A 12593-nucleotide genomic window follows, 5' to 3' on the forward strand; every position below is an offset into this window, starting at 1 on the left:
AGTTTTTGCAGTAGTTTTTTTTCTTTCTACCACCAGGGGCTTTTCTTTGAGCAGCAGCAGGTTTTCTCTTTTGAGGTTTTCTCTTTTGAGGTTTTCTCTTAGGAGGTTTTTTCTTCTTTCTGGTCTTTCGGGCTGCTCCTCCTACTCGGACCATCCAATCTGGAAACACTCTTTGTTTCTTATTATCGACTCGCACTACCACACTTTTCAAACGACGAACACGTCGTTTCTTAGGTGCATTCCATTTTAAATAAATGACGAATGATAACTCCGCCTAGAAATCCGGCTCCTCCGTGTTTTAAAATGGCATTTTTTCTGTCTTGATCACTCGCCGACTTATCGGCTATGATACTTAAATCTTGACGATGATTATTAATAAACTTTTGGGTCTGTTTATTGATAGGTAAGACCCCACGTATCAAATTTCGAGCTCCCATAGCAAACCAATTCAATAAGGCTTTACGCCCTAATTCGATTAAATGGGCTCGCTTGGCAGGATCTCGCTCCCGCTGTAAACGTGGTAACGTTTTCACTAATTTACTCTTGGCTGAGAGAGGTCGACCCATGACGACTGTATAATGATATATGACAAGTTTAATGTTGGTACATTTTTATTTATACTCTTGTGGCATGTGTATAGTTAACAATTCAAACAATCGACTTCTCAATCTGAATTCGTCTGGGGTCTGTGGATTGAGGTCAACCAGGAGATACCCATGAGGAACACTGGTGGCTTCTTGATAGGCCGACATCAAATGAGGTAAGGCTAACTGTCGACTCAAGACACTGATTTGAGATTTGTCTCTGGGATTTTTAAACAACACTAAATAATGAGCATTCAAACTAATGGTGCGATGTTGTGGTGCACGATCAAATAAATTCTGAGTGATGTAAATCACACTGGTATTCCGATGATGCGCTTTACGGGTAAACCAATCCACGATCGATTCGATGGCTTTTCCTCCTATCATGTCGTCAATAATGAGTAAGTGAGGAATACTTAAATTGGCCACTAATTTCTCATCGTCTTCTGGAATATTTCGAATGAAGGAGACCTGATCTGTTAAAGAAGTGTAAGCAGGTTGCATTCCCGATAACACCAGACAATTTTTTTGTGGCATGGGGGTAATCCAATGTAAATTTCTCACTAATTTCTTGACAAATTCCGATTTAGAAGGTCCTGCTACCACCATGGTAAATTCGTGTTTTAATTGAAAAGACGGGAGTGTCTCGTTAGGTTGCATGATGATAAATGAAGAGAAAAATATGGTTTCAATCCTTTTTATTCATAGTCAACACAGAAATATACGTTGGGTTCTCTTCACATCGGCTCGACAGATGGGGCAATACCGGAATGTGGGAGCACATAATGAACTGCAACATACGTGTCCACAAGGGAGTAAAGCAATTTGTAATTCTCCCTCTAAACAAATGTGACATTTTCCTGTTGCCTGAATCTCTGTAGAGGTTTGGTTTAGTAGAGGTTTGATATGAGGTGAAGGTTTGTATCCCACCCGGAGTAAATGGTTAATGAATACGATCATCACCCACTCACGTCCTTTATAGGTATTGATGTAAGGACAATTAGGGTTCCAATAGGCATGTTCTACATAAGGATCGTCTGTAGGTTCCAAGTTGGTGAAAGTCATACCACAATGAAAACAGATGGTCTTATCACTCACTCCCCTGTAATAAAATCCGGCTTTGGCTAGGTTGGGTAATAATCCTTTTAAAGACTCGGGCCATCCATCTTCAAAGGTAGCTTCTCTCTTTAAGAGCAGAGCATAGTTAGGGTAAACAGGAAGCCCCTCTGGCTCCCTAGAATGAACAGCCATGACTGAAGTGTTAAAATATTTTTGTCCCCTTTTTATAACCCCTCATTTTTGGGGTTTTCCTCATAAAATAACAACACATTTTGATATACAGTATGTTTTTTAATAACCATAAGGTAAAGTATTATAATAATTCATGACCTGTCTCTTATCATAGACAATTCTATATTGTTTTTCTAAAGGTACTGTCTTGACTTCATGTTGACGGGTTCTCTGTATTTTGTAAGGATAAGAGACTTGGATTTCATCAATTTCTTTCTTGAGCATTTTTTCTAATGTCTCTGGTGACACGATATTGGAAGCCCGATAATTAAGAGTCAATCCTTTGACTTTACACACGGAATTTCCCTTGGCGGTGAGGTAAGCATAATTTTTGGGGCCTCCTGACATGAATTTGATAATGTGGTCCCCGTCTAATTCGTCGGTCCATTCTCCTAAACTGTTGCCAAGGGTAGGATTAAATTGTCCCTCCTTATGTTGGTATATGATACTGTCCGTATCGAAATAAAGGACCCGATTTCCTAAAGGTTGTAAAGTCTCGTAGAGGTGTAATCGGGCATGAGCGGTAGTGAAACAGGGCAGTACCACGTTTCCGAAGGGACACTCTTCTACAAATTCCTGTTTCTCTTGATAATTCACCAGCATCATGTCCGATTCTGGCTGCTCTTTATTTTCTAAGAGTTCTATCCCTTTGATGTCAATGGTCGAATCTTGTAAGAGTTGTTGTAATTCGTCTTCTTCGGTCAAGTATCGAGTTTTAGGTAATAACAGGCGTTGAGCGAATTTTCCCCACAAGCAATTTAAAAAGAGTTTGGCTATAGTTCTTCGCACCAGATTTTTTTCTATACTTAACAGGTCCATTCTAATGCCTTCTCTTTCTATTACCTTACGAATGTAATCTAGTTTCTGTTCCTCCGTCTGACAATCAGGTGGGAATCCAGAAGCTTCCTGTTTGATCTTTAAGAAGGTATCGATGTAAGATCTGAATAAATCTTTACTGCTTTCTGGAAAATGCCAAACCTCGTAAATCCGCTCTAAGGTATATCCCATGTCTAGGGCTTTATGTAATTCTGTAGTCACCCAAGTACCTGTAAGACTGCGTTCCTGGTCTCTGTGTTGACATCGATGTTTAGAAGTAGAGTCCTGTCGTTCCGCACACGTTCGACATAATGGAAATAATGACTTGCCTCCCGTGCGATAAGGTAAAACGGGGTGATAAAGGCCTCGGGGTGGTAAGACCCGACAGTGAATGAGGCCGAAATAAGTTCTCACGTCCTGGAATTGGTCTGTAATGATCTGAGGATGGCCTAGGGGAAAAAGTCTGTGTTTTAATACGTAAGGGTATAAGGAACAGACGTCCACGTATCTCATGTCCCCCTCCTCACAATACAATCTTGTAGCATTGGTCCGGCCTCCGTACAGGGCTTCTCGTGGTTCAAAGGATCTGGAATGTCCAGGTCTCGTACATAATTCTGTAATGTCACCTCTCTTTGTGCTTGTTGATCGAAATCGTGTTCCCAGATACTACGTACGGAATACCCCATTTCATCTAAGACCGTATTCCTCCTTAAAGTTTCCTCGTGTAATTCCTGGTAAGTAAATTGTGTCCGGTGAGGATGAGTTTCGGTCTGTAAAATCGGATAGCAAGTAGGGCATCCGTGCCAATAGCATCCGTAAAATTCGTAGATGGTGCGAGTAGCTTCCTGGTATCCATCTACAGTATAAGTTCCGATCTTGACTTCTCCCCCGTTTCTAGCATGTCGTATGTGAGATCCGCTCTGGTGACTCATCCAGCTTAACCACCGACAGGGTTTGGCGGAATATTGACGCGCAGGCTGATACCCCATGTTGGGAATGATGGCAATGGTATCTTCGGGCATGAATCCTCGACGGAAAGCTAAATTGGCCGCACTGGCAAAAGTGATGGATTCCTGGAAGGGGTCTTCATTGACCAAGCTCTTGAGAGTGGCTCGAAACTGAGCACAACATCGTCGTAAAATATCGACGTCTGAAACACAATAGTCTAAAATTTCCTTCTGAAAATCAAACACTTTTCCGGCTTGTTGTTCGTACCATTGGTAAAAAGCCTGTCGTCCACTTATAGACATGTCGTCCGGATTGTAGAATGCCGCAGGTGGATAAGGCCCCACATAATTCTGGTTCTGTTCTGTATTAAAAAGTGAGGGAAATACCCTTTTTTCAGTTCGGTGAATCCGAAAGCAGAGGGCATTTTAGACAGAGCAAAAGGTAAAAAATTATAAGAGTCGATGAATTTCAATCCGCAGATTTGCATGGATAAGATTTTACTGCCGTTCATGATGACCGTAGGTTTCATGCAGGCGGAATGCACTAGGTAATTTAAAATGAACTGTCCATCATATCCTTTGAAATTGTGGGCAATGATGATGGCCTCGTCGTGTAATAAGGCGGAATTCTTATTTCCTGTGTCGGGTTGTAATAACCAGTCCATGAAGTGTCTTAAGGTATCTGGCCCTTTAAACAAGTGTTGACGGGGTCCCATGTGTCGACAATGAGGACAGGGATCTTCTATGGGTAAGTGCCCGCAATGTTGACATACGCGGTGTGCCACACACAGATTAGGGACGTGGATGCCGTTTTCCTGTGTACATTCGAAATCGGAATAAATATAAAACTGTAATGTCTCTTTGCCTTTCTTCTTTTTCTCAGGCTTCAGTTGAACGTAGCACTGATGATCCGTGTCTACAGTTTTCTTACTGATCTTACATTGTTTCTGTCCTCCGCAATGATGATGAGGGAGTAATCGTTTAGGCATCCATTTCTCACAATGCTCGCATCGTCCCATTAAACTGCATACCGTTGTGGCCGTATTCTTACTGTGAGGCCGTAAATGGTTTTCGTAGCAAGTTCTGCTCTGAAAAAATCCCTGGCACTGGCTACATTGAATGTGGTTCCCGTCTGGAGGGCAGGGAGTGTCCGTTAAACAAAATGAACAGCGGTAAGGACACTTGGTACGATGGTCTGTAATGTTCCTGTAGCCCACATCGCAATGATCACAATAGTATTGATTGCCCGTCACAGCTGACATAGATAAAATAGCATCGTAATGATGGTCGTCTAACAAAATGTTTAAACAAGTTCCATCTCCGCAGCCTTTATAAATGGGCTCTAAACTGATTTTAGAGGAGGTGGACTTAAACTGAAATATTTTCAGTCGATAGCGAGGGGCTAACACCTGTTGTAATTTTCCCCATTCCTCGGGTCCACAAGGCTGATGGATATCACAGCCGGCTTGTTCCATGAGAGCTATAGCTTCATTTTGTTGGTCTAAGGACTGAGAATCTCCCTTCCGCATAGGTAGCCATCGTTTTTCCCATTCAACTAAACTCTCTGGATTTTCCGGTTTTTGACTGTGTAACCGGGTGACTACGATGGCTCGAGCTAAACACAGCGTATCCCAAGGATTGTGGATCTGAACGATGGATCGTTTCCCCTTCTTTAAACTCTCCTTGTTAACCATCAGGTGTTTGGTATTCTGTCTACCACTGCCTTCTGGATATTTGACGTGAAACATGTCGAATTCCATAAACCCGTCTCCCAGTTTAAAATCTTTCTTAGATTGTTGCACGGCTTCTATTTTGTTTAAAATGACGTCCTCGTTAAAATGTTTACATTGCGTAAACTCGTACCAAATGTCGGAATCCAGAGAAGGGTGGTGAATGTTCAGGCGTACATAATCGTTAGGGTTACACTACATTTGATATTTGACATTTTGTAGCATGTTTCTAAATAATCGCCGAACAAAGCCTCTGTTTTCCTCTTCTGGCAATTCTTTAAAATTCACACTGTAGACATCTTCTTTAGCTTTAAATTTACTGGAATGCTTAGCTTTATTGAGTCTCACTTGGTAATACTGGGAAATGGTCTTTGGCTTCTGGTGTGGTGAATGAGGTGGTGACGAAGAGGGAGAGGGTAGTTCTTCTTCAGGTAGATTCCGTAAATGTTGTAGGTGTTGAGCTCGGTTGGCTTTGTGCTCTCTTTAATCTTTCCATTAACCTTGCATTCTTTTTCCTGAGAACTAATTCTCTCGTTCTCTGTCGAGAAATAATTCTTTCTAATTCTTTCTCCCGTTTTTTCAATCTCATAAGTTGTTGTGCATGTAACAATCTTTTCAATGAACTATCAAAATTCATCTTGATAGATCTGAAAACAAAATGAGCTGAAAGTCGGAGAAAGGCTGTATTTATAGAGTGTATGACGTCACAATGCATAGGTAGCTCGCTGATCCAAGACTGCGTATTGAGACGTACACAGTACGTATAAACGTAAGTCAAACTTAATTTTGCACACGAAAAAGGGTATAATATTATAAAGCAGAGCTGGAAATTTAGGATCAGTCTTAGTGGGCACTTCGAACTTGACAGATGTAGAAATATGGCAGAGAAAAATTCTATGAATTTACCTGCAACCTTACCAGAGACACAGGATAGTATTGAAGGAAATGAAAGAAGTTTGATATGTGATATCTTAGATCAAATGACCAATGTAATGGAGATACTTCAACAGACTATTTGTGAGTTTAAAGAAGACATGATTACTGAGATTCGTGTGTTTAGAGGAGTGATAATGAATGAGATTGGAAATCTAGAAAAGAAAATAGAGAGTAGCAAAGATCAAAAGCAGATTCCAGTTAACAACAAGAGGAAACTTCCTGCTACAACCCAGACGGAGAAGAAACAGCCCCTGAAACTCCAGAAGAAAAAGTAAAAATTATGTACATTTTTTTTTACTTTGAATAAATCATCTTACAAAGTTTTTCTGTGTTATTGTTTTTTCCGTTTTCAGAAAATAGAGAGAGGCTTTCTTGCTCTGTGTGAATGACACATGACGTCACAATGCATACCTAGCTGTGATTTGAATCGATGCCAAGTTTTTGTATTGCCTATGTATTACTGACTCAGCGATTTTACACACAAACGTAGATCAAACGTACCCCCCTTTTTGCACACGACTTATGGGTTTTTCCAGGGTGTGTGTGTGTTGAACCACCCATCTCCTACAGGGGACAAAAAAGTGCACTCAGTTGACCCACCCATCCAGGCTTCTTATACTACTGGGAAATTACTACCATACCAAATCTTTGCACCTATATATCTCCAACTACGGGACGAAAAAGTGGCCGTTTTGGTGTGCTGTCCCCTCATTGCTCTTATGGAGGATCAGGTGCAGCGGATACAAAAGACTCAGTTTGTTTCCGCTGAATATATAGGCGAGTTATTTAAAACCATCCGACATCTTTGCTTGGGATCCAGATTGACCTGCTACAGAACAATGCATGTCCACCGAAAACTAACACAGTGTTATTCAGCTGTTATTTGCAGTTTAAAATAAGTCATATAACCCATTATGATTCTGTCGAAAACAATGACATGATGATATTGATGTACATTTTAAAAAATACATATACAAAACGTACATATAACCTTTCCCAGCCACTCTATTTTTTCTATTACTGTTTGACACATGGAAACGCCTGTATTTTGTGTAACATTGAAATCCAAATGGGTAAAACTTTGCCATGTAGCAGGGATTAAATATATACATATAATATTTATGTCAAACATGCTTTGTACACTACATTTACTCATTTATATATAGTAACAGAGATTAGACTGATCTGAAAGCGCACATTATTGATGTGGTATTTGCATCCCCAGAACTCTTAGTCGGAAGCAAAACATGCAGTGAGGCTATACAATCTTTGAATGTAAAAGTCATAGTCATAGATGAATTTCACACAATTGCTACACATTGCTACATGGTTAGTAATATGATATACAAGGAAAACAAAGTTTTTAATTGAGTGTTCTTAATCAATAAATCATACAAATACTGATTGAGTGAAATGAAAACCATATTTATTACAGGTAAATGGTGAATAAGCATTTAATTTTCTGTCGCTGCATCTTTGAATAAGTGACAAGTCACTTACTGATAATATTATACAAGTACCGATACTAGTGTACCGGTATTACAAATTAAAGTAATAGTGCCCATGCCCAATTCAGACTAAGCATTTTAATTCTCTATAATTATATTCCTGCTCTGAAGGAGAGGGGGGTATACTGTTTTACCTTGTGTGTCTGTCTGTAACAATTTTTTTTTTATCACAGTTTTCTCAGCAAGTACTCATCGATGCTTGAAATTTCAAAACAGTCTTTGTTAAGGCATGCCATATATAGGGATTAATTTTTCTTTGAATCAGATGTCAACTTCCTTTTTTAATATCTGTGCATCTGTCCCTACCATACATAATAAATTTTTGTCTCAGTTTTCTCACTGACTAGTAGTGACCACTCATCGCATGTGCATGAAACTTTAACACACTCTTTGTCTAGACGTGCCATATTGTGGGATTTATTTTTGTTTGAATCAAATGTCAACTTCCTGTTTATCTGTGTATCTGTCTGTACAATAGCTAACAAATTTACATTACAGTTTTCTCAGCAACTTATTGCAGATGCTTGCAGGGATGGGGAAATTGAAACTAGTAATTGTAATTTACTGTATTTAAATACATTTTTCTCAAAGTAATTGAAAGTATTTGTAATTGAGCTTGCTTGTAATTGAATATATTTAAATACCTTCCAAAAATGTCATGTATTTTTTAATGACTTTTCAATGACATTTCAAATACTTTATATTTCAAGTTAAATATTAAAAATGGTGTTTTATAATGATGCATACCAGTACGGGTTGGCATGAGCTTGTGTTTATTCAATAATTAAATGCCCAAATAATGTATATACACCATGCTCGAAAATTTAACACACTACTTGTTGAGGCATGCAATATGGTGAGATTTTTCCCTAGAATCTGATGTTAAATTCCTGTTCAACCCCTTCTTCTTTATATATATATATATATATATATATATATATATATATATATATATATATATATATATATATATATATATATATACTATTATATTACATATTTACATATTTTATGTTTCAGGGGTGCAGTCGACCAAAAATAAAAAGAAAAAAAAAAGTGCAACTTGTACATAAAAAATGTTGAAGAAGATTTTGAAAGTGTTGAACATGACAGAAAGTCCTAACTTTGTTTCTGTGTCTCCAAATAAAGAAATATTAAGGACATACTTAACGAAATTGAACACAATGTGGAGTCATCAATGTTTTGGCTGGTTGAACGACTTTTGAAATACAAAGAGAAATTTCCAAGGACACTTGTGTGTTGTAACTCCATAAAGGATGTTTCTCTCATTTACAATTACATAATTTCTGAGGTTCCAGGACTGTCAAGACACATAGAAATGTTTTAATCAGAGTCAACTAACGAGACAAAACTTAGAGTAATTCGTCAACTGACTCAAAAAGAAGATTTCATGTTGAGAGTTGTCGCGACAAGTGCCTTGGAAATGGGTGTAGATGTTGTGGAATGCCATAGTGTTGTTTTCTATGGACCCCCACCAACCCTGGTGGACTTGCTCCAAGAATGTGGTCGAGTTGGACGAGATGGTAAAGACTCTGTCGCAGTTATTCTTCATCACTCTTATCAATACCAAAACATGGACGAGGAACTGAAGACAGTAGTAAAATCAAGCAAATGCAGGAGAATGGCTATTATGACAAACCTTATTTTAACTACTGAACTTAATTGGGAATAGTGAATTGGCAAAACACTCATGCTGTGATTTCTGTGAAAAATGCTGGAACTGTGGCAATTGTAGTAAATTTAAACTGATGTTAGAGAAGTGTGTTGAGGAGGACATTGAAGATATCCATTTTGATTCTGACCTCAGTGATGCTGATAGTGATGACACTGTTTATATTATGAATCTGATTTCCTCGAATCAGCTGAATCAGATACAGAGCTTTCAGAATGTACCTGAACACTTGTATTTTAAAATATAATTAAATATATATACTCTCTTTTGTCTTAATCATATCTTTTTATCACACATGTTAAGGCCACTTATGTTTGTTATTGATTATAACATCCCACAGTGGGATTGGAATCAATGATGAAGGGTCATCTCCCATCTTATGATTAAAGGGAGAGGCCCTCTCTAGCCCTTGGCAAATTCAACCATATATTGAGGATTATCATTTATAAAAAAATAACTTGCAATTAAGTTTATTATACATCAGACAGCGATCAATATTACAACTTAAGTTTCACATGAACATATCATATAATATTAATGATCTGATTTAAAATACTTATGATAAAATGTCATACAACATGATATGATTATGATGAACCCCAGCAAATATTTACAATGTACAGGTCTCTCTCATTACCTGTTGTAAAAGGGGGGGGGGTACTGAACTTTGTTGATAATCACTTGGTGAAGAAATCACATTCTTTTATTGCCCAACCGTTTTCTCACATCGCAAATTGTGTCAAAGTGCTTGGAAGCATTGATTAGATAAGTGAATTCTCTTGAATGAGTTAAAATGCTGTCCTTCGTTTGGAAACCAGAGCAGGTAGCTTTGATATCTCTGTTGACAAGCTCAACAAATTCATCGAGTGCGATGTTTCGGTTTTTGCCTCCACTGATCTTTTATGTAAAGCAGTCAACTTGAAAAGACACAGAATGTAATCGTAAAGTTCATCACCACATGCATCTTTGCTTCTGGGGGAGCTCTTAGAAGGCGAATGAGAGTGTAATTTTAGTTCTTGAGATTGAAGAATACCAATGTAGGTGTATGGACCTGAATTTCCCGTTAATGTAATTTCCAGTCCACTAATTCTCCTCATGATTGGGGTCAGCCACTTCCCTTATTTCATGACATATATCATTGTTCTAAAAGAACCAATTTCTGACAATTTTACAGCTAATATCATCTAACCACTTGATTTTCTCATCATTTTCTAATGTTTCCCAATCGCACGGTATAGGAAGTTCCTGTTCCAATGAATTCAAATTCACTTCTTTAAGAAACAAAGCGCAACGTATGCCATCAAATATTGCGTAAAAAGCTTTTTGTAGGCTAGATAAGAGTTTTTTACATCAGCTTTTACATCTCTTGCATTCAAAAGGTTCTTGAAATAGCATGCAGTACACCTATCCTTCGCAGAACCAGTGTTGAATGTCAGCTTGCAGATAGTCTAGGAAAGAAAAAAATCAACAATAATGCTATTAAGATATCATTAGGAAACAAGATTATCAGAGAATTCATTTACCCCTTCTTAAAGACAGAATAAAAAAGATAGACCTAAAGAAATACAGGAAAAGCAAGGAAAGTTTAAAAATATTGTATCTTTTAAAGCAATAAATAATTTCCAAGTAGAATATGAGAGTTTTGTAGAGTTTCATAATAAACACTCAAAATCAAAAAGAGCCATTCTTATATTATAGGTGGTCAACATTTTAAATTCCATTGCAAAAGCTAAAAGAGTACTAAAGATATCATCTGAAAACCCCTTTCCATAAGATAGGAATTTTTCACCTTCACTTTTTACCTACTGACCTAAAGATCAATAGGGGCCTTTCTTCAAGTTACAAAGTAATTCAAGAAAATTTTCTATGCACAGGCTAAAATCCCTACAGATACCAATTACAAATCTACAACAATGGACTTTGTGACCTTGACCTTCGACGTATTGACCTCCAAATTATTAAGGTCTCCTTTAAGTTATAGGAAGTCATCATATGAAATTTCAGTGTAAAATCTAAAAATGAAAACTAGTGTTAAGGACAGACCCAACTTAATATCCCCCATCTTTTGCGAAAATCAGGGGAGATAAAAAATTGTGACCTGTATTACAAGTGTTATTTTTTTATGAAATCAAAAATACATGTAATTAACCCACCTCAAAGAAATTCATAAGGCGATGAAGTCCTCTATTTTGGACAAGAATCCTTCAAGTCTTTCCATCGATGTGGCAGAATTGACCATTTCCTGCTGAGCACATTGTATTCTTTCATCAGTAAGCCTGTCTCCTGAAAAAAAAAGTAAAATGAAAGATAGAATATTTTTAAATGAAGAGCATCAAACTGATAGATTTCATAAAATCACCTCTGTTTGATTGGTCTCATTTTCTATGCAATCTTGAAAGTACGTATTGACAAAAAACAATATACATTTGATGTAAATTGCCGCGAGGCTTGAAAAAATAATGCTTGAATCACAATCTTCCTGAAAATGTGTATGAAAGATGGAAATATCCAAACCAAAACACATTACAATTTTTTCCATATTTTGTAAATAAACACAAATTTTACCTCCCAGAAACACCTCTTCTTTGATTTTACCATTCACTTGAGGGACGTATTTCTTCGAAATGTCTTTCAAAAGGAGGATTACATCCTGTGTCTTCTGTTCAGTCGTATAAATCCAAGCAAAACTAAATTTAAAAAATAAACTGAATTAAATGTCTAACTTTGAATAGATTATAGCCTGTTAATTTCTTAACCTTGCTTTTCATGTACATTGAATCTATCTTTTTATTTGATTCTAAGTAATGAGATGTAATACATATCAAATACATTAAATTAGATTGGTTTCATCATCACATAAATGAGCTTTCAATACCTGTCTAGTTTTTATCCCAGCTAGGTCATTATACTGAAGATCAAAATGTTCAGGGTATATGCTTCCCAAACAAGACTTCAGTTAAGGAAAATTCTGATTGATTGATTGATTGTATGTTGTTTTACGTCCCATTCGAGAATTTTTCACTCATATAGAGACGTCACCATATACCGCTGAAGGGCTTCAAATTTTGACCTTTACTCGGCACTCAGGG

The 12593-nt window shown here is 37.4% G+C and overlaps 2 protein-coding genes across 2 annotated transcripts; both read right to left on the reverse strand.

Moving 5' to 3' along the window:
• Window positions 1–1292: 1292 nt before the first annotated feature.
• Window positions 1293–1835, reverse strand: LOC133193596 (baculoviral IAP repeat-containing protein 7-B-like). Its single transcript, XM_061329558.1, has one exon. The coding sequence runs from the start codon at window positions 1833–1835 to the stop codon at window positions 1293–1295; it is 543 nt and encodes a 180-aa protein (XP_061185542.1).
• A 99-nt stretch (window positions 1836–1934) lies between these two features.
• LOC133193598 (uncharacterized) lies at window positions 1935–3203 on the reverse strand. Its single transcript, XM_061329559.1, has one exon. The coding sequence runs from the start codon at window positions 3201–3203 to the stop codon at window positions 1935–1937; it is 1269 nt and encodes a 422-aa protein (XP_061185543.1).
• Between the last annotated feature and the right edge of the window lie 9390 nt (window positions 3204–12593).

This window comes from Saccostrea echinata, unplaced genomic scaffold, assembly GCF_033153115.1.
Source record: "Saccostrea echinata isolate AGI-Se365-2 ecotype Australia unplaced genomic scaffold, CSIRO_AGI_Sech_v1 ptg000028l, whole genome shotgun sequence".
NCBI classification, from domain to species: Eukaryota; Metazoa; Mollusca; class Bivalvia; order Ostreida; family Ostreidae; genus Saccostrea; species Saccostrea echinata.